The 18,395-nt window shown below is 41.6% G+C and overlaps 2 protein-coding genes across 7 annotated transcripts in view; one reads left to right on the plus strand and one right to left on the minus strand.

The window, feature by feature from the left end:
* Nucleotides 1-9,121, minus strand: part of CEP95 (centrosomal protein 95) — a 63,811-nt gene extending 54,690 nt beyond the window's left edge. For 2 of the 3 annotated variants that reach the window (XM_021066755.1, XM_021066756.1), the window contains exons 1-4: nucleotides 8,964-9,121; nucleotides 7,121-7,249; nucleotides 5,386-5,493; nucleotides 1,716-1,823 (exon numbers count right to left, since the gene is read on the minus strand). In XM_021066755.1, the coding sequence (XP_020922414.1) occupies nucleotides 1,716-1,823; nucleotides 5,386-5,493; nucleotides 7,121-7,249; nucleotides 8,964-8,982 (364 nt within the window). In that variant the 5' untranslated portion in view covers nucleotides 8,983-9,121. The remainder of the gene's footprint in view (nucleotides 1-1,715; nucleotides 1,824-5,385; nucleotides 5,494-7,120; nucleotides 7,250-8,963) is intronic. The other variant, XM_021066757.1, reaches the window with a different exon arrangement.
* Nucleotides 9,182-18,210, plus strand: DDX5 (DEAD-box helicase 5). Of its 4 annotated transcripts, none has more exons than XM_021066761.1 (14): nucleotides 9,182-9,255; nucleotides 9,892-10,070; nucleotides 11,230-11,395; nucleotides 11,774-11,870; nucleotides 11,953-12,086; nucleotides 12,200-12,265; nucleotides 12,510-12,651; nucleotides 12,731-12,891; nucleotides 12,985-13,157; nucleotides 13,494-13,604; nucleotides 14,162-14,223; nucleotides 14,375-14,434; nucleotides 15,680-15,904; nucleotides 16,110-18,210. In XM_021066761.1, exons 2-14 carry the CDS (start codon nucleotides 10,027-10,029, stop codon nucleotides 16,511-16,513), a joined length of 1,845 nt encoding a protein of 614 aa, XP_020922420.1. In that variant the 5' UTR covers nucleotides 9,182-9,255; nucleotides 9,892-10,026; the 3' UTR covers nucleotides 16,514-18,210. The 4 variants fall into 4 exon arrangements, with proteins under 4 accessions (XP_020922420.1, XP_020922419.1, XP_020922421.1 ...); XM_021066760.1 differs by having other exon boundaries at nucleotides 9,245-9,596; nucleotides 16,110-16,817; XM_021066758.1 differs by lacking the exons at nucleotides 9,182-9,255; nucleotides 9,892-10,070 and adding an exon at nucleotides 10,201-10,798.

An 18,395-nucleotide genomic window follows, 5' to 3' on the forward strand; every position in this document is an offset into this window, starting at 1 on the left:
CCTACAGCACAGCTCACAGCAACGCCAGATCCTAACCCACTGAGCAAGGGCAGGGATTGAACCCGCAACCTCATGGTTCCTAGTCGGATTCGTTACCCACTGCACCACGACGGGAACTCCTGAATTAGGTTTTACCTGTCATTCACTCCCCCACAATTCTCCTACAATGTTTTTTATTATATATGTTTATGGCCCTCTCCCTGACTTGAGTATAAATTTTCTTGAAAGCAATAACCATGGCATGCAGCTCTGAATCTTCTTAGAGTAACTGGGTTGATATTTAATATATACTAAACATGCAAAACTCAAGATTTTTTCAATAAAAAAAGAAACATCCAGTGTGGCGTGCCTTTCAATCTTTCCTTCTAAGTACCTCTATATGCTTTTAAATCTTTTTGGTAACAAAGGCAAAACACAGAAAACTGTAACTAAAGAATAGAAGATTAATTTCAGATGTTACAATCATAGCATAGGTCTCACTATCAACAATGTGAGAATTACGAATGATAAAAAAATTGGGGCAGGCTTGTCTTCACTTGTATAAGAATTTATGTTAACTGCTATTGCTGCTGGAAACTTGTTTTAGATAACTTCACCCATTCTCAAAAGGTCATACAGTATTCTAACCACGGCATACAATATTATTTACTCGACCAATCTCAAACTATTAGGACACATAGGAGGGTTGTTTTATTTTTTTGGCAATGATAAATAACACTGCATGAACACCTGCAAGCACTTAGCTTTCTTTTGTAGTATTTCCTTAGAGCAAATTCCTAGAACAGGATTTATGGAGCCAAAGATTATGAACAGTTCTTATACACTGCTGACTCAGTTTAAACAACCATAACTCTTTTGGAAAATAATATGGCAATAATGATCTCTATATTTTCATTAAAAAAACATAAAATCAAAACTTCACACAATAAACTACTATAATTTGGAGAAATGAGTTATTTTTTATTTTAATTGTCCACTGAAAGAGTATTTATTTATTTTAGAAATGAGTTATTTAAAGAGTAAAATAAAAAAATACTCAGGCGTTTCTGTTCTGGCTCAGTGGTAATGAACCTGACTGGTATCCATGGGGAGGCAGGTTTGATCCTGGCCTTGCTCAGTGGGTTAAAGATCTGGCACTGCTGTAAGCTGTGGTGTGTAGGTCACAGACACAGCTTGGATCTTCCATTGCTGTGGCCATGGCATAGGCTGGCAAATGCAGTTCTTATTTGACCCCTAGCCCGGGAACTTCCATGTGCCGCCTGTGTGGCCCTAAAAAGAAAAAAAATTTTCAGGTTGTCACAAACCTAAATATAGGCTGGACACAGTAGCTCACCAACTCTTCCTGCTGATGACTCAGCAATATCCCAATTTGTAATAAAAATGGCAGTTCTGACATAGCAAATTTTGTATTAAAGAATTTCATGTACTAATAGGATAATAAGTAATTTTAGCCAGAAATTAGTTTTCTATTATGGATTAGCTTTAACGTCATTTATAAGCAACATCCAAGATGACAAAGGACATGATGATAGTCTAGGACAGAGTTTTCAACCACTTGGAACAGTGTGAATTGAAATTAAACTTACAATTAAATTTATCAGATACACTGTATCACTGATTCTAATTCCTATGGAGAAAAATAGGCAGAAAGATAAAAGACAAAAAGAGACATAACACAGAATAAAAGTCAACCAAATTTCTATTCTTAAACTTACTTTTCTCGTGAGATGTTTCACTGTGTTCTGTTAGATACTCCAGCAACCCATCAAATATTTCTAGGAGATTCTTAATAGATTCTTTATCTCCTTTCACTATATTTTCTCCTGAACATAGAATACAGAGCTATTAAAAAAAATTAACCAAGAAATTGAAAGCCTCATAATTTTGAAATGAATGTAACACTATGAAAATATTGCTCGAGATACAAGGATTATAAACTAATCCAGGGTAAAAAGTAATATAAGCATTAAAAACATTAACTTCCTAATGCTTGATTATATCTGAAGAAAAAGGGGATAGTCTTGAATATTACAGTTGATAATTCACTGGCATAGTCCATTTATCAAGAAGCAAAATGAGTTAAGAAAACATCCTCTAAGATTTATAAACCAAAATATAAAGCAATTAAGCTTAACTTTATAAGGCTGGTGGAAAAAAACACAGGAGGGAACACTGTTTCAGATCATGGGACCCTATTTCTAGATGCTGAATTGTTTTGAAGACAATAGCAGTACTCTAATATAAGACAGAACGAAAAAACTTTGGATACTTCATCAGGAATTCCTAATTTTAAAAAAATTTTAAGAGTTCCCATTGTTGCTCAGCAGGTTAAGAACCCAACAGTATCTGTGAGGATTCGGGTTTGATCCTTGGCCTCGTTCAATGGGTTAAGGATCCAGCGTTGCCCTGAGCTGTGGTGTAGGTCACAAACGAGGCCCGGACTCCAGGTTGCTGTGGCTGTAGCTCCTATTTGACCCCTAGACCAGGAACTTCCATGTGCTGCAGGTGTGGTAGTAAAAAGAAAAAAAAAACCAAAATTTTAATCATTCACTTTGTATAAATTATGCCATTTTTTGATTAAAAACTGACCATGGCTCCCTGCAATAATAAACCCCCACTTTTCAAAAAATTTTTTTTTGCTTTTCAGGGCTGCACTTGCAGCATATGGAAGTTCCCAGCCTAGGGGTCGAATCAGAGCTGCAGCTGCTTGCCTATGGCACAGCCATGCAGGATCCCAGCTGCACCTGTGACCTTCACCACAGCTCACAGCAGCATGTGATCCTTAACCCACTGAACAAGGCCAGGGATCAAACCTGAGTCTTCATGGATACTAGTCGAATTTGTTACCACTGAGCCACAACGGGAACTCCATAAAACCCTTTCTAATCTCACCTCACCCCCAAACTCTCCAGCCTTACCTCCCACCACACCCACTTTATACCTGGAAACTATTATTTATTTATTTATTTTTATTTTTTTATTTTTTTGTCTTTTTACCATTTCTTGGGCCGCTCCTGCGGCATATGGAGGTTCCCAGGCTAGGGTTGAATTGGAGCTGTAGCCACCGGTCTACGCCAGAGCCACAGCAAAGCTGGATCCGAGCCGCGTCTGCAACCTACACCACAGCTCATGGCAACGCCGGATCGGTTAACCCACTGAGCAAGGGCAGGGACCCAACCCGCAACCTCATGGTTCCTAGTCGGATTCGTTAACCACTGGGCCACAACGGGAACTCCGGAAATTAATATTTAAACAGTCCCTAGCACAGTACCTGGCCCATAATAGGTTTTTAATAAAATAAATACTAAGTTGAAACGTTGACAAGAAATGGGCCTGCAAAGGCATGGAAACTTGACAAGTTTAATGTTACCCAAAAGGGACTTCAATCAACATCAGGTGGGGATGGAACTTAACTCTTGAGACACTTGGGTTGTCCTTTGGGAGATGATCGTGCCTGGCATGACTTCAAACCAGCATGGGAGAGGCAGAGGGACAATCTCAAATCTGACATTTGAGATAACCTAGCCATTCATAACTTCAGTCGTGAAGCAAAACAAACCTAAACCAGAAATTCTGTGTTTTACAATACTACTGGCAAGGCTAGTCAATGTTTGACAGGTTTCTTCTATTTAAAATTAAACGGAAAACTTGTTTTTAAGCCCTATGTTTTCTGGTTTAACAAGACACACAAGCATACCCCCTAAGGACATAACCAGGATTTCTGGTTTCTAGGATGGGGAGTATATGCTGCCAACCCAGCAACTAAGACTGCCTGCCAGAGTGCAGTGCTTCCTGATGTAGGAGAAAACACAGCACACAAGGAGTAAAAAGCTGCTCTACAGTCTACTGGAGGAGGTAAGCAGTTTACACTCTTCCATGGGGTGGGTGTGAATTCTCAGGGGCAGCTCTGCATTAAAAAGTTTTATAGGCAGATACTACCTTGCAGTATATAGTATATTTATACAGTAAGTACAAATGCCAAAAATTGCCCTATTTGGGTGATAAAGCCATTGGAAACTTCAAAAACAAAAACAGGAAAACCCGAGGATTATCCCTCAAAATGAATTTTCTCCAAACTAATTTATCACATCTACTCACCTACCACTGCACTAAAAAACTCACGACAGTATTTCTGTAAAAATGAGTTCTTATTAAGGTGAAAATAAAAAATGTAAATGACTTATCCTGATTAACATATCTCTTTTAAAGACTATCCAAGAAGAAGTCAACAGTATAAACCCTCTCTTCATTAGCTTGAAAGACATTACTGAAATAACCCTCATTCTCACACTATCTACAAAAAAGAAGGATTTACAAATATATTTGGTACCTTCGCTTTAGAATACAAGCATGTACCCTTTTTGGAAACAGGATGAAAAACAATTTACTGGTTTTATTTTGAATAGGTTATGTATTCACATGATTTAAAATTCAGAGAGCATAAAGGGTATAAAATGAAAAGCTTCACCTCACTCTTGTCCTGCAGCCCTGTAGTTCCTCTTATTAGAGGCAATCAGTACTACAGGTTTCTTGCATATGCTTTGATAGAGGCCTTCTGCATTTTATCAACTGCATGGGTATGCTTCCCACTTCTGTTGTTACAAATAGTAGTGCACTCTGCACCTCATCATTGTAACTGATTGCACTTTTCTCACATGATATATATTGGAGATCATTCCACTAATAGGGAACATTGTACACAAAGAGCATCATCAATTATCTTTAACAGCTGCAGAATAATTCCCTAGATGGAGCTATGGTAACTTATTAAACCTGTCCCTATTAATGGACATTTAGGGGTTTCTAATTTTTAGCTTCAACAAAAAAGTAGCATGGTAGCTTTAAAGCAACGACAACCAAAAAAAAACATACCTCAAACTAGGTATTCTTTTATCTAGGATTCCTATATCTCAGACCCATCACAAACTCAGTGTTTGACTCTCCTAGGAAAGCATCCAAGGGTGGTGAACTTAACTATACCAATGGTCTTGGCTCAATCTTGCCGTTTAGTCTACTTTACAAGCTTACTCACTTGGTTAAACAATGTCTAAGGTTCTACCAAATTACTTTAGTAAAATGCAAAATTACCTGATGATTAAGATACCAACCTGTTGGAGTTCCCGTCGTGGTGCAGTGGTTAACGAATCTGACTAGGAACCATGAGGTTGCGGGTTCGATCCCTGGCCCCACTCAGTAGGTTAAGGATCTGGCGCTGCTGTGAGCTGTGGTGCAGGTTGCAGATGTGGCTCGGATCCTGCGTTGCTGTGGCTCTGGTGTAGGCTGGCGGCTCCAGCTCTGATCAGACCCCTAGCCTGGGAACCTCCATATGCCGCGAGAGCAGCCCAAGAAATGCCAAAAAGACAAAAAAAAAAAAAAGATACCAACCTGTTATGTGAGACAAGCTGACCTGCAGGTAATCCAAAGCCAGCGAATCAATTACTGCTTGTACATTGTGAGCTTCGTCCTCTTGACTCCTGGGAATAGCTATGAGGTCTGTGGGAAAAAAACTACATAATTTTGCATCTATGAGAGTCCAAGTTTTTAATCTACCTGCCTCTGACCAGGCCTCTGAGCGCAGCTCAAACAGAGCAAACTATAAAGTACAGATAAGCACAGCCTGAATTCCATACAGTAGAATCTTTATTGGTTGAACATTTATTGATTGGATATGGTTTAATATTTATTCAAGCAACATACACATATATAAACGCTCTACGATAAGCACCAAGCTAGAGAAGGTAAAGAGGTCCCTAAATTCAAGTAGATGTTAATACTTTAATGAGGGAGGCAATACATGAATTAAGACTTTAGTACATAACCATGGGCTGCTTTCCATCAAAGAAAAAAAAACCCAGAGTTCCCGTCGTGGCTCAGTGGTTAATGAATCCAACTAGGAACCATGAGGTTGCGGGTTCGATCCCTGGCCTTGCTCAGTGGGTTAAGGATCTGGCACTGCCCTGAGCTGTGGTGTAGATTGCAGATGCGGCTCGGATCCTGTGTTGCTGTGCCTCTGGTGTGGGCCGGTGGCTACAGCTCCGATTAGACCCCTAGCCTGGGAACCTCCATATGCCTTGGGGGCGGCCCAAGAAATGGCAAAAAGGCAAAAAAAAAAAAAAAAAAAAAAAAGAAAGAAGAAGAAAAAAACCCTCAACAGATGTGAAAGGAGAGTTCTTGTATATTCTGTTACAGCAGCCTATTGGGAATTACTGGCATAAAGGTTTAAAAGATCAGTATAGACCAGAGTGCAGAAAAATTTTATCAACAACTTACTTTGGAATTTGTCCTCTGGTATTCAAGAAGATGGATGTTTTGGGGAAAGATTTTAAAAAAGTATTTTAAAAGATTGATCTAGGAGTTCCTGCTGGGACACCAAGGGACACAAAGGATGCAGGTTTGATTCCCAGCCCAGCACAGTGGGTTAAGGATCCAGCATTACTGTAGCTGCTGCCTGGGTCACGACTGCGGCTCAGATCTGATCCCTGGCCTAGGAACTCCATATGCTGCCGGGTGGCCAAAAAAAAAGCTGATCTAATAACTACATGCCTCTGAGCTATAAAGAGAACTGAGACTAATGAGAAAGATATCAAAAAAAAAAAGAAAGAAAGAAAGAAAGATACCAGTTAGAGGCCATCCCATTACTCCAAAAAGTGAGGAGAGCACCATAACACAGGGAAAATAAGAGAAACTATACAGAGCTTTAGTGCTTAATGGTTATAAATTATATAAAGATACAGTGGCAGCAAAGGAACCTATGGATAAGACGGAGATATCTAACCAAGGACACAGTGCTAACAATTCTTACCCACAACACTGGTTAAATACCAAGACAACAACTTCCAAGTTCCACTCAATTTTAGAACCTATGAAGATACATTTACAGAAAAGGTGTGACTTTCACAGAACATTAGGCATGATTATTAAACAGTGGATGACCAAGGCTGTTGTTATAGATGGTTAGCATAGGTATTAAAACAATGAATGCCTATAATTAGATATAACTAAGATGCACACAAAGAGAAAGCTTAAGATTTTATATATGCTACAGGACATAACTAAAAGCACCGGAAACTTCCAGCCTCTGATACAGATACTATTACTCCCAATTTTTTAGTACCCTTACCTGGTACCTTTTCTCCCAAAATGGATTGATAAAGAGCAATAAAAACATTAGCATCACAATCTTCTAGTTCTCTAATCCTCAGGTGTATGTGACATTTCAAGAGAAGATTATTGGCAACAGTTACCCAATCTGTTGGGAAAGGAAGGGAAAAGATCAGCCTAACTGCAAAGAGTATATACGTTTATTTAAAAAACCTCACAAAAGCAGACATTGTATTCTACAGAAAATAAGAAATTCGATTGTTAGAGAATCTCAGACTGTCCTAGGCATGATTTTTTTTAAATGTATTTAATTTTTTGGGATGATTTACAAAATGCTATAATTTCAATGTTGTCGAAACTATCATGCAGGAATTCTCATTGTGGCTTGCTGGTAACAAACCTACCAGCATTCATGGGGACCTGGGTTCAATTCCTGGCCTCACTCAATGGATTAAGGATCCAGCATTGCCCTGAGCTGTGGTATAGGTTGGGGATGAGGCTCAGATGCTGTGTTGCTGTGGCTGTGGTGTAGGCCAGCAGCTGCTGCTCTGATTTGACCCCTACCAGGGAATGTCAATAAGCTACAGGTGCAGCTCTAAAAAGCAAAAAAAAAAAAAAAAGGCAAACAAAAAACCCACAAAACTATGATGCAAACTCAATTTTTACTGTTCCAAACTAAAATCTCAAATTACTCTACACCTTATTTTAGAAGCTATACGTAGATTTTTATTTAAAATATATTTACAAGAAGTCAGGAACATTATCTCATATACGAAAGGTCACCAGAAACTAATTAATAGATGTTGCTTCAAAATCCCAATAGCATTAGTCATGATGTTACCCAATTATCTTGCCCAAGTTGGAATTTCTCTGGTGCCCAAATAAGTGGTGATTAACTGAGGCTGTTAAGAACTGGAGTAATGACACCAACACTACTGCAGTTTTTAATTTTTTAAATTATATTTTGTGCACATGAAAAGAAATATGGTAAATACACAAAAACGTCTCTACATTCAAAATTAGCACATTACCAATACTGCTGAAGTTTCCTGCTGTCACCCTCCCTACCCTAGATACTGATAAGATGAGCAAAGTTATTTCAAGAGTTTGTCGGCCAAAGGAAACTTAGAAAAACCTGAAACAATTTGCAATTGACGGGAACGTTCTTTTATTCTGTGTGCGTTCTCTTAAGTATGTTCTAGAAACAAGTGCGAGTTTCCGTGTGAAAGCGTCTTCAAGGCATGTTATCTCCCTCTCCCAAAGTTCAGTACTCACAGCTGACCAAACCATGACAACAGGTTTGAACGCTGTCTTGGAGAAAAGGATGAAAGCGTCCTAGACAACCAAATCAATTCGCCTTTCAAAAGCGGTACTAGACAAAGCGAATGAGTCTAGAGATCACAGAAGAGTGAAGTCCACCACGGTTCTGCTATTGGCCGGGGGCATCAACAGATCTTAAAGAGGGCCGGTCCTCCAATGTTCAAATAAAGATGCAGGTACTAGCTACCTCAGTCCTCGCAATGCAAGAACTGCAGGCACAGTGAGTGGGTGGATTCCCCAGAAAAATACGAGTCCGGGGAAGCTACGCGACTGCCCTTTTCGCAGCCAGGTTGCGTGCGCTACGGGCCTCACCGCAAGGGCCCTTCTAACCCACCCCCAAAACCGCACCCCACAACCCGGAAAGAGCCAGGGAGCGGGGATGAGACCCTACCCAGAGAGCCCGCCAACTATCACGGGGTGTCACCAGCCCCGCCGGCCGCCCAAACCCGCCCGAGGCCTCAAGGTAAAAGTGGCAGGGACGTTAGGGGATTTAGAGAGGACGACTTCGTCCACACACACCGGAGCGACAGGCCGAGACTCACCAGCCTCTGAGCCGGCCATGTCGAGAAGGCAGGCCGCTGTCGGACTCTTGGCCCGGTGCGCGCGGGACGGAGCTCAGGGAGGGCCGCACGCCGCAGACCCAGTGCTGACAGGAGGGGGAAGCAAACGAAAGTGCCGGGAAGGAGGGATTAAAAAGGGAGGGACGTTAAAACCGCTTCTCGTTGCTGATTGGTCACCACAGGACCACTTCCTTTCGCAGCACGCGCTGGGGCGGCGGTTTGCGAGCTCTAAATACCATTCTCCGCCGACCAGATCCCGCTAAGGAGTTCTCAGGTGGGTGGGTTTAACAGCCCCGCGGGTCAACCAGCCGACCTGGCCGGTCTCCCCGGGCAATAGCACTGCACTTCCGGCGAGCGATTTCGTTTTGTACTCCTCCGCCGACGCCATCTGGAAAAGTAGTGCGGCCCGCTCACCCGGTGGGCGGGGGGGGAGTCACGTGACAATGTCAGGCTCCGCCTACCCGTCTCGCCGGGTTGTGGGCGTGAGGGCCCTTTGGAGACGTAAACATTTCCAAGAGAACCAAGTGGCTTGGTCTGGGTGGGCCATTTCATTGTTCGTGCTGGACCTGAAAAAGGGCGGGGCGACTTCCTTGAAGTGTGGAAGACAAGGAAAAGGTGAAGTCAAGAGAGTAAAAACTGAGGCTTCCCAGTAGTGGGTGGATGGACCCACCCTTGAAAGGAGTGAAAAACGGGAGGGATGGTTTGGGTGGGGGGAGGAGAAGGAGGGGCGAGAACATGGCGGATTTCGGAACGCCCGCGGGCGGTGCGGCCTCGGCGCAGGGGCGGGGTGATTAGGTCATAGAGCAGCTCCCAGCGTTCTCTGCGGCGGAGGAGGCGGTCCAGGCTATAAAACCGGCTGCCGGGACGCGGCCGGCACCTCATTCATTTCCACCGGTCTCTTGTCGGGCAGCTTGGGCTCCTGTCATCGCCGTCCCTCCGCCGCTGCCGCCCCCGCAAGGCTTCGCCGTCGTCGAAGCCACCTCCAGCGACTTGTCGCACCCGATTCTCTGTGCTTTGTTTCCCGCCAACCGCAACCATTGACGCCATGTCGAGTTATTCAAGTGACCGAGACCGCGGCCGGGATCGAGGGTGAGTGTGGGAACTGACCTGTCAGGCCCTGTGGGTGGGGGATGGGATGCCGATGCGGGGGGGCGGGGTGGCGACGGGAATTCGGCTTCCTCAGCCTATGTTTGGGCCTCGTCCCTCAAAGGCTTGCGCCATTTTGATATTTTTGAAACTGCCTGGGAGTTTCATGTTAATGGTTCTCGAGATCTCTTCTTTTGTCTGGGATGGGGCATCGCGGCCTCGATGATTTATCAGCTCTTGGGAGAATTCCAAGGAGCGTATTTCGAAGGGAGGGGAGCGCAGCGCTTCGAGGCGGACGAAATCGCTGCTGTTAGGTGCAACCTTTCGGAAGGTGTTTTGGGGGCCCCAGGAATTTTGTGGGTGGCGAGGGGGCCGTCTCCGATGCCGTTATTGCGGCGGGGGCAGGACGGTGACCGGCACCGCGGGAATCGGCCATGTGGCTGAGCCGCGGGTACAAAATGCCGGCATCGGACATGGCGGCGGCGCCTTTGTTACCCCGCCCGGCGGAGGAGCTCAAAATGGCAGCGTCGAGAAAATGTGGCGCAGAGAGAAATGCGAGACAAAGGGGGAAGCGCCGCCCCAGCGGGAACGCCGCCCGGCCGACTCCGCCCGGCAGGGACTCCTCCCCCGGTAGTCTCCAACGCCTCCTTTTCTTTTTCCTTACGTTTATATAATTTTGCTACCTTGATCGCGGTCCTTTCTGGGGCATCTCTCCAAGTCATTCGGCTTGCGTAAGTGTCCGCGAGATAACCCACCTTTTTCTGCTCTGTGTGCTGTTCCGTTATCTATTAAAATCAAAGCTCCTTTGCTTGAGAACAGCTGGTAGATAACATCGCTGTTAGGCTTATCCTTTCTTGTCTTTCTCTCAGATATTTAGTTTTTAAGTTCATGGGAGAGATTAGTAGCCCCAACTATTGACGCTCCTTGTAATCTGAACTTCTGGCATTCGGGCAGCCACTTTCCGACCTGTGAAATCCCGGGCTGATGATTTGGGTTCAATGGCGTGTACTTGGTACAACGGGAAATGAAAAGGATGCGGTGCTAATTGTGGCTTTTGAGAGAATGACCGTCTGTTCCACCTGGAAGTCTTTGATATTTAGCATGTGCCAAGGGGTGGTTAATATGTCTGTACGTGTTCGAAGATGTGACTTTTTAATTTCAGGTTTGGTGCGCCTCGATTTGGAGGAAGTAGGGCAGGGCCCTTATCTGGAAAGAAGTTTGGAAACCCTGGGGAGAAACTGGTTAAAAAGAAGTGGAATCTTGATGAGCTGCCCAAATTTGAGAAGAATTTTTATCAAGAACACCCTGATTTGGCTAGGCGAACAGCAGTAAGTAATTTCATGTGGTTTCTTCAGGCTGTAATTCAATAATTAATAACTTTGCAGTGAATCAAAATCTGACTAGAAGTTCCCTGCACATAACTAAGTTTTGGGGAACTCATGCTGAGTAAGTAAGGATCTTACTTACTTTGGGGAAGAGGAGTTACTACTCACTTTTGGAGACAAGTGACTTTTTCTACTTAAAATGGTTGGGTGTAACGTAATAAGTGGTTTTTGTTTGTTTAGGGTTTTTATATGGATCCAAATTTTAAAAGGCCATCTTAAAGTAGTTAAGTCAATTATGAATTTAGGAGCTTATTGGTTGCATTTTCAGTTAAGGGGAGTTGTCATGAGAAGACAACTGGATTTTTGTAATTTGTTTTGTAGCAAGAGGTAGAGACATACAGAAGAAGCAAGGAAATTACAGTTAGAGGTCACAACTGCCCAAAGCCAGTTCTGAATTTTTATGAAGCAAACTTTCCTGGTAAGTGCTAGTTTTCCCTACCTTAAAAAAAAATTCTTTCTCTCGGCATTTCTAATTTTAACTTACTTGTTTATGATTACAGCAAACGTAATGGATGTGATTGCGAGGCAGAACTTTACTGAACCCACTGCTATTCAAGCTCAGGGATGGCCTGTTGCTCTAAGTGGATTGGATATGGTTGGGGTAGCACAAACTGGATCTGGGAAAACATTATCTGTAAGTTGGGCAACTTGTAATTCTGTGTCGAGTGATTGAGGAAATGGGTTGGAAGTTAAAAGAAACCAGAAATATTTTAATGTGTAACTTCTGTTTGCCCCTTCTCTGAACAGTATTTGCTCCCTGCTATTGTCCACATCAATCATCAGCCATTCCTAGAGAGAGGTGATGGACCTATTGTAAGTATACCTTAAGCTTTGTTTAAAAGTACAGAGATTTGTCCAGTAGAAAGCAAATGACAATTTGTGGTGATTTTAAGTGGAGACGTTAGCTGTTTTGTACCATTTATCTGGAAACAAATCTGCTCTAGGTATTGGACAGCAAAATAAGTCATGTGCTGCTGTAACACTGATATATCATCACTTCAAAAGTAGACTCCGGAACTCTGCTGAAAGGTATTCATTCCACTTTCTCTTTTCTTAGTGCTTGGTGCTGGCACCAACTCGAGAACTGGCCCAACAGGTACAGCAAGTAGCTGCTGAATACTGTAGAGCGTGTCGCTTGAAGTCCACCTGCATCTACGGTGGTGCTCCTAAGGGACCACAGATACGTGATTTGGAGAGAGGTACAAAACAGAAAGTGTTTGATTTGTCACTGGTGGTGCTAAAATTCTAGATGTCTTGGTTACATTTTTGTGTTTAAAGGTGTGGAAATCTGTATCGCGACACCTGGAAGACTGATTGACTTTTTAGAATGTGGGAAAACCAATCTAAGACGGACCACCTACCTTGTCCTTGATGAAGCAGATAGAATGCTGGATATGGGATTCGAACCCCAAATAAGGAAAATTGTGGATCAGATAAGAGTAAGTACTCTTTAAATGTGTCTATCTTTTCAAACTTTGCTCTAAATTTATTCTTAGAATACAAGGCTTTTTCTTTATTCCAAAAATCTTTAGCCTGATAGGCAAACCCTCATGTGGAGTGCTACTTGGCCAAAAGAAGTAAGACAGCTCGCTGAAGATTTCCTGAAAGACTATATTCATATAAACATTGGTGCACTAGAACTGAGTGCAAATCACAACATTCTTCAGATTGTGGATGTGTGTCATGATGTGGAAAAGGATGAAAAGTAAGTCAGTCTTAATAACTCTAAAAACAACTTTATTGTACAAATTGAGTCATGCATTTATAGGTTACCTTAAACATGACTTTCAGTCATACTGGAATCTGGCTGTTGAAATTGGTCTATTCATTGTTCTGAAAATTGTTTTGCTTCCTTTGTTCATGTAATTGGTTGTCATCATGTTTCTATCATCTATAGAAAAAAAGATCTGTCTTAACAGGGGCAAGACCAAGGATAGACTGTTTATACGTTTAAGCAGGTGTTTGACTTGTAGCCATATGAGTTGAAGTTAGTGTTTTGCTGACTATAACTTAGAATTCACAATTTTTTGTTTCTTTAAAGACTTATTCGCCTAATGGAAGAGATCATGAGTGAGAAGGAAAATAAAACCATTGTTTTTGTTGAAACCAAAAGAAGATGTGATGAACTTACTAGGAAAATGAGGAGAGATGGGTATGTGGGCTTCCTCCATTGAAGCAGATGTATTAATAAGAGCTGAGTTTAGGGGGAGGGCAGAAACTTTAGTAACGTTAGACTTGAGGTGGGTTGTTTTTTTGTTTTGGTTTTTTTTCCTTTTCTGTTTTGTTTTTTGTGTTTTTAGGGCTGCACCTGCAGCAGCATATGGAAGTTCCCAGGCTGGGGGTTGAACCCGAGCTGTAGCTGCTGGTTTACACCATAGCCACAGCAATGCAGGATCTGAGCTGTGTCTATGACTTAGACCACAGCTCATGGCATTGCCAGATTCTAACCCACTGAAAGAGTCCAGGGATTGAACCTGCGTCGTCATGGATTCTAATGCAGTTCATTACTCCTGAGCCATGAAGGGAGCTCCTGATGGATTTTGACTTTCATCAATGGGGATAATCTGATGGTATAAATGAGAGCGTAGATACATTATTTGAAATTAAAAGGATCTTTGACCAAAAATGTTTATGTGCTTAATTAAATTCTGACAGTTAGACTTTGATGTTTAAATGTGAGTGTATTAATACAACTTCTCTTTAATTTAGGTGGCCTGCCATGGGTATCCATGGTGACAAAAGTCAACAGGAACGTGACTGGGTTCTAAATGGTAAGTATTTCAAGTGAAAGGTTCCCCACCACCACCAGAACCTAAATTCCATTTTGGTCAGTTATTTTCGTGTGTGTGTGTGTGTGTGTGTGTGTGTATATATATATATATATATATATATATATATATACTTTTTTTTTTTTTTTGGCAGAATTCAAACATGGAAAAGCTCCTATTCTGATTGCTACAGATGTGGCCTCCAGAGGGCTAGGTTAGTACAAACTCGAATTCATGGCTTGGTTTCCCAGAAGATCTCCATTAATTTTTTAAAGAAAGTTTATTGCTTTCTTTAACCTCTGCATTTTTTCCAAGTTTTTTTCATATAAAGGTGCAGTCTTTGTGGCAAGGCCTAGGCATGACAATCGGAGGACTCGAGGGGGATGGAGGACTAGTGATCGGCTGGCTGCTTCCAGTCGATTAGAGAGGTGAAAAGCTGAAAGTGTGCCAGTAATCTTCAAAAGGCAGAACATACCACCTCTGCCCCGTAAACTGTTCTCTCCGGGGGAAAAAAATGGAAGTTATCCTCACAGTTCACTGCCGTGGTATTTCTTCTGTCCCATGCTTTGCATGACTGCCATGGTACAGCATTGTTGCAAACTGTTTACTGTGATCTGTGGGTCTTTGAGTTTCAGTGAGTTTGCTGAAATGTCGAAGAAATAGTTCCAAACTTCAATGTTCAATGAAATTTTTGTTCCAAGTTTGAAATGGAGAGAGCAGCTTTAAAAGGTACTAAGCCTTTTACAAATTGGTGAGTACTGGCACATAAGATCCTAGAGCAGGGACAACTTCTCACACCTAGTCAGTGGGAAAAGAAAGCAGTGCTTTGAAAGTTCCTCCCTCACCTACACAGTAGTCGTCATGTCGAGACCTGCCAGAGAGAGACACATTCTCAAGTGAATCCTGGCTTCTTGGAAGCGCTTGCCTAGACGAGACACAGTGCATAAAAACAACTTTTGGGGGACAGGTATGTTTTTCTTGCAGCTGCGGTTGTAAGGTCTTGGCAAGACAAGCAGTGTGGCCAGAAATTTGAACTTCTGATGAGTGTGTAATGCAAAGGACCATGTACCTTTTTCTTGAAAGGTCCTCAAAATGAGCACACGAGGAGGTTGCTGTGAACCTTTAAGTGGCCCTACTGCGCAGAAGCATTCAGATGTCACTTGATGATCTGTAAGGGGACTTGGCTGAATTGGGAATGTATTAGGGAATACACACACGTCCTTTTGACAGGCTCCGTTATTGGGTGGGTCACGAGGCGTATAAGTGACGTGTGCTTCTTATTTTTCTCTCTTCAATCTCAATGGTATTCCTACAGGGAATGGATAACCATTTTAACTGTATTTTTTGCAGCCCATACCTTCTTGGGAATACAATTGTCTAACTTTTTATTTTTGGTCTGGCTGTTGTGGTGTGCAAAACTCCGTACATTGCTATTTTGCCACACTGCAACACCTTACAGATGTGGAAGATGTGAAATTTGTCATCAATTATGACTACCCTAACTCCTCAGAGGATTATATTCATCGAATTGGAAGAACTGCCCGCAGTACCAAAACAGGCACAGCATACACTTTCTTTACACCTAATAACATAAAGCAAGTGAGCGACCTTATCTCTGTGCTTCGTGAAGCTAATCAGGCAATTAATCCCAAGTTGCTTCAGTTGGTCGAAGACAGAGGTTCAGGTAAGACCAGCTTTGGATGAGAAATGTTGATGGTCTTGGGTCACATTAATCGCCTACAGATCCATTTAAATGGGATTGGCGGGTGAGTAAAACCTTCAGTGCAGAGTGAAGTTGAGAAAATACTTCTCAAGAGTAGAGCTACCAATTCCTTTATGTTGTGATTTGTGCCATAGAAATAATCGATTTGCAATTTCTTTCTTGACAGGTCGTTCCAGGGGTAGAGGAGGCCTGAAGGATGACCGTCGGGACAGATACTCTGCGGGCAAAAGGGGTGGATTTAATACATTTAGAGACAGGGAAAATTATGACCGAGGTTACTCTAGTTTGCTTAAGAGAGATTTTGGAGCAAAAACTCAGAATGGTGTTTACAGTGCTGCAAATTACACCAATGGGAGCTTTGGAAGTAATTTTGTGTCTGCTGGTATACAGACCAGTTTTAGGACTGGTAATCCAACAGGGACTTACCAGAATGGTTATGATAGCACTCAGCAATATGGAAGTAATGTTCCAAATATGCACAATGGTATGAACCAACAGGCATATGCATATCCTGCTACTGCAGCTGCACCTATGATTGGTTATCCGATGCCAACAGGATATTCTCAATAAGACTTTAGAAGTATATGTAAATGTCTGTTTTTCATAATTGCTCTTTATATTGTGTGTTATCAGACAAGATAGTTATTTAAGAAACATGGGAAATGCAGAAATGACTGCAGTGCAGCAGTAATTATGGTGCACTTTTTCGCTATTTAAGTTGGATATTTCTCTACATTCCTGAAACAATTTTTAGGTTTTTTTTGTACTAGAAAATGCAGGCAGTGTTTTCACAAAAGTAAATGTACAGTGATTTGAAATACAATAAATGAAGGCAATGCATGGCCTTCCAATAAAAAATATTTGAAGACTGAAATAAGTGGAAATGGTACTTTATTTTACATATATAATGTCATGTAAAACTTGGCTTAGAAGGTGTGTTTTGTTTTTTTTTTTTTTAATCGTAAGAACTAAATTTACTGCTCCTTTCCATGATGTAGTTTTGGGGAGTGGGGAGATCAGAAGGCCTTTCTTACAGTTATCTATTCCTATAGCAAAAGATTAAAATTAGATTGATTTAGGTTAACAATTCTAGACTAAATTGTAAAGGCTTTGCCAGTACCCTCCAACATCAGGTGAGTCATTTAATAATGGTTTATTTGTTGGCAGAATGGTAAAATGAGGTACTGCAACATAGGAAATAATGTAACTATATAGCCCTACCCTCTGGCAGTTTAGTGTGAGAATGTGGATGATTTTGTTCATACTGCAAAATTTATAATTCAAAAATCTCCAAATACCTTTTTTTTTAAGAGACTATATATTTGTGCTGATAGCTATATTAGAAATAACAAATACTGAACAAAGCTGAAAGGCTATACCTTTTAGGGTGGTTGGCCAAAAAGTAAGTTTGAATTTGTTTGTTTTCAGTAGTCTTGGTGCTGACTGCTGTCAGGTAGTAATAGAGATGCTAGTCTTCACAGGTTTCCTGGGACTCCTAACTGAGTAGTGAATGTCCAGTAATTCAGGGAACTTTAGAGGACTTCAAACTGTAAGGTCTGTTCATGTTTAAATAAACATACACCAAAAAATCCTCAAGATTTAATTAATGGTTAACCTAGAGGAAGCCACATAACCAAAAAGCACAGTGACTGTAATCCAGGTCCTTTCGTGAGGGTCATCATGGGTTTATTGCTAGAAAGATTCAGCAGGTAGTTTTAGATTTAACTTTGGCTCACCAACCTTTCTAACACTTAATTTCAGTGATGGCTAGAAGTAGGCCTGAATGTCTTCCCAGAGAGTCTGGCACTTAGGTTTTTTTGCAAGGAGAGGAGAGGTCTTCCTTGAGATTTCATTTAAATCCTGATGATTAAAGTGAGACTTTAATTGGTGTTAATGCCTTATCTCTAAAGTGTAAAATGGGAATTTTCCTGGGGCAGGGTAAGGAGTGGCATTTTTAGGACTAATACATTGAAAACTGATTCAGCCTCTAGTAATTGAACAGTTTTCAATAGCATGATTAGTCAAATTCATTATGACTTTTAACTTATAAGAAGCTTTTGGGATAGGTTGGAGTATTTATTACATATTTTACTGTTTAATGTCTAACGTGGGCCTTTTAATTTGTAAACATTTACTGAAATGACTGTGGGACTGTGGAAAACATTTACCTATTTACCTTTGAAGTTTTAAAAGACAGTCCACTTTTTAGCATGTGTGTTGTGTCCAGCCTGTGGTTGTCTTAACCTAATAAATGTGATTTTTCTCCCTGTTCTCTCTTTTATTTATTTGCGTATAGGCCTCTTCCCTGGTGTGTTTTCCTGGGTGTGGAAAACACCTTGTTACCCAGCTCCACAGTTAATTACTATAATTGCTTTGGGGCAATATTGTTTCTAGTTTGTTTTTTTAATATGAAAAACTTCATACACATTCTTGTATGGAATGATTTCCTGAA

Source organism: Sus scrofa, chromosome 12, assembly GCF_000003025.6.
Source record: "Sus scrofa isolate TJ Tabasco breed Duroc chromosome 12, Sscrofa11.1, whole genome shotgun sequence".
Classification (NCBI taxonomy): Eukaryota; Metazoa; Chordata; class Mammalia; order Artiodactyla; family Suidae; genus Sus; species Sus scrofa.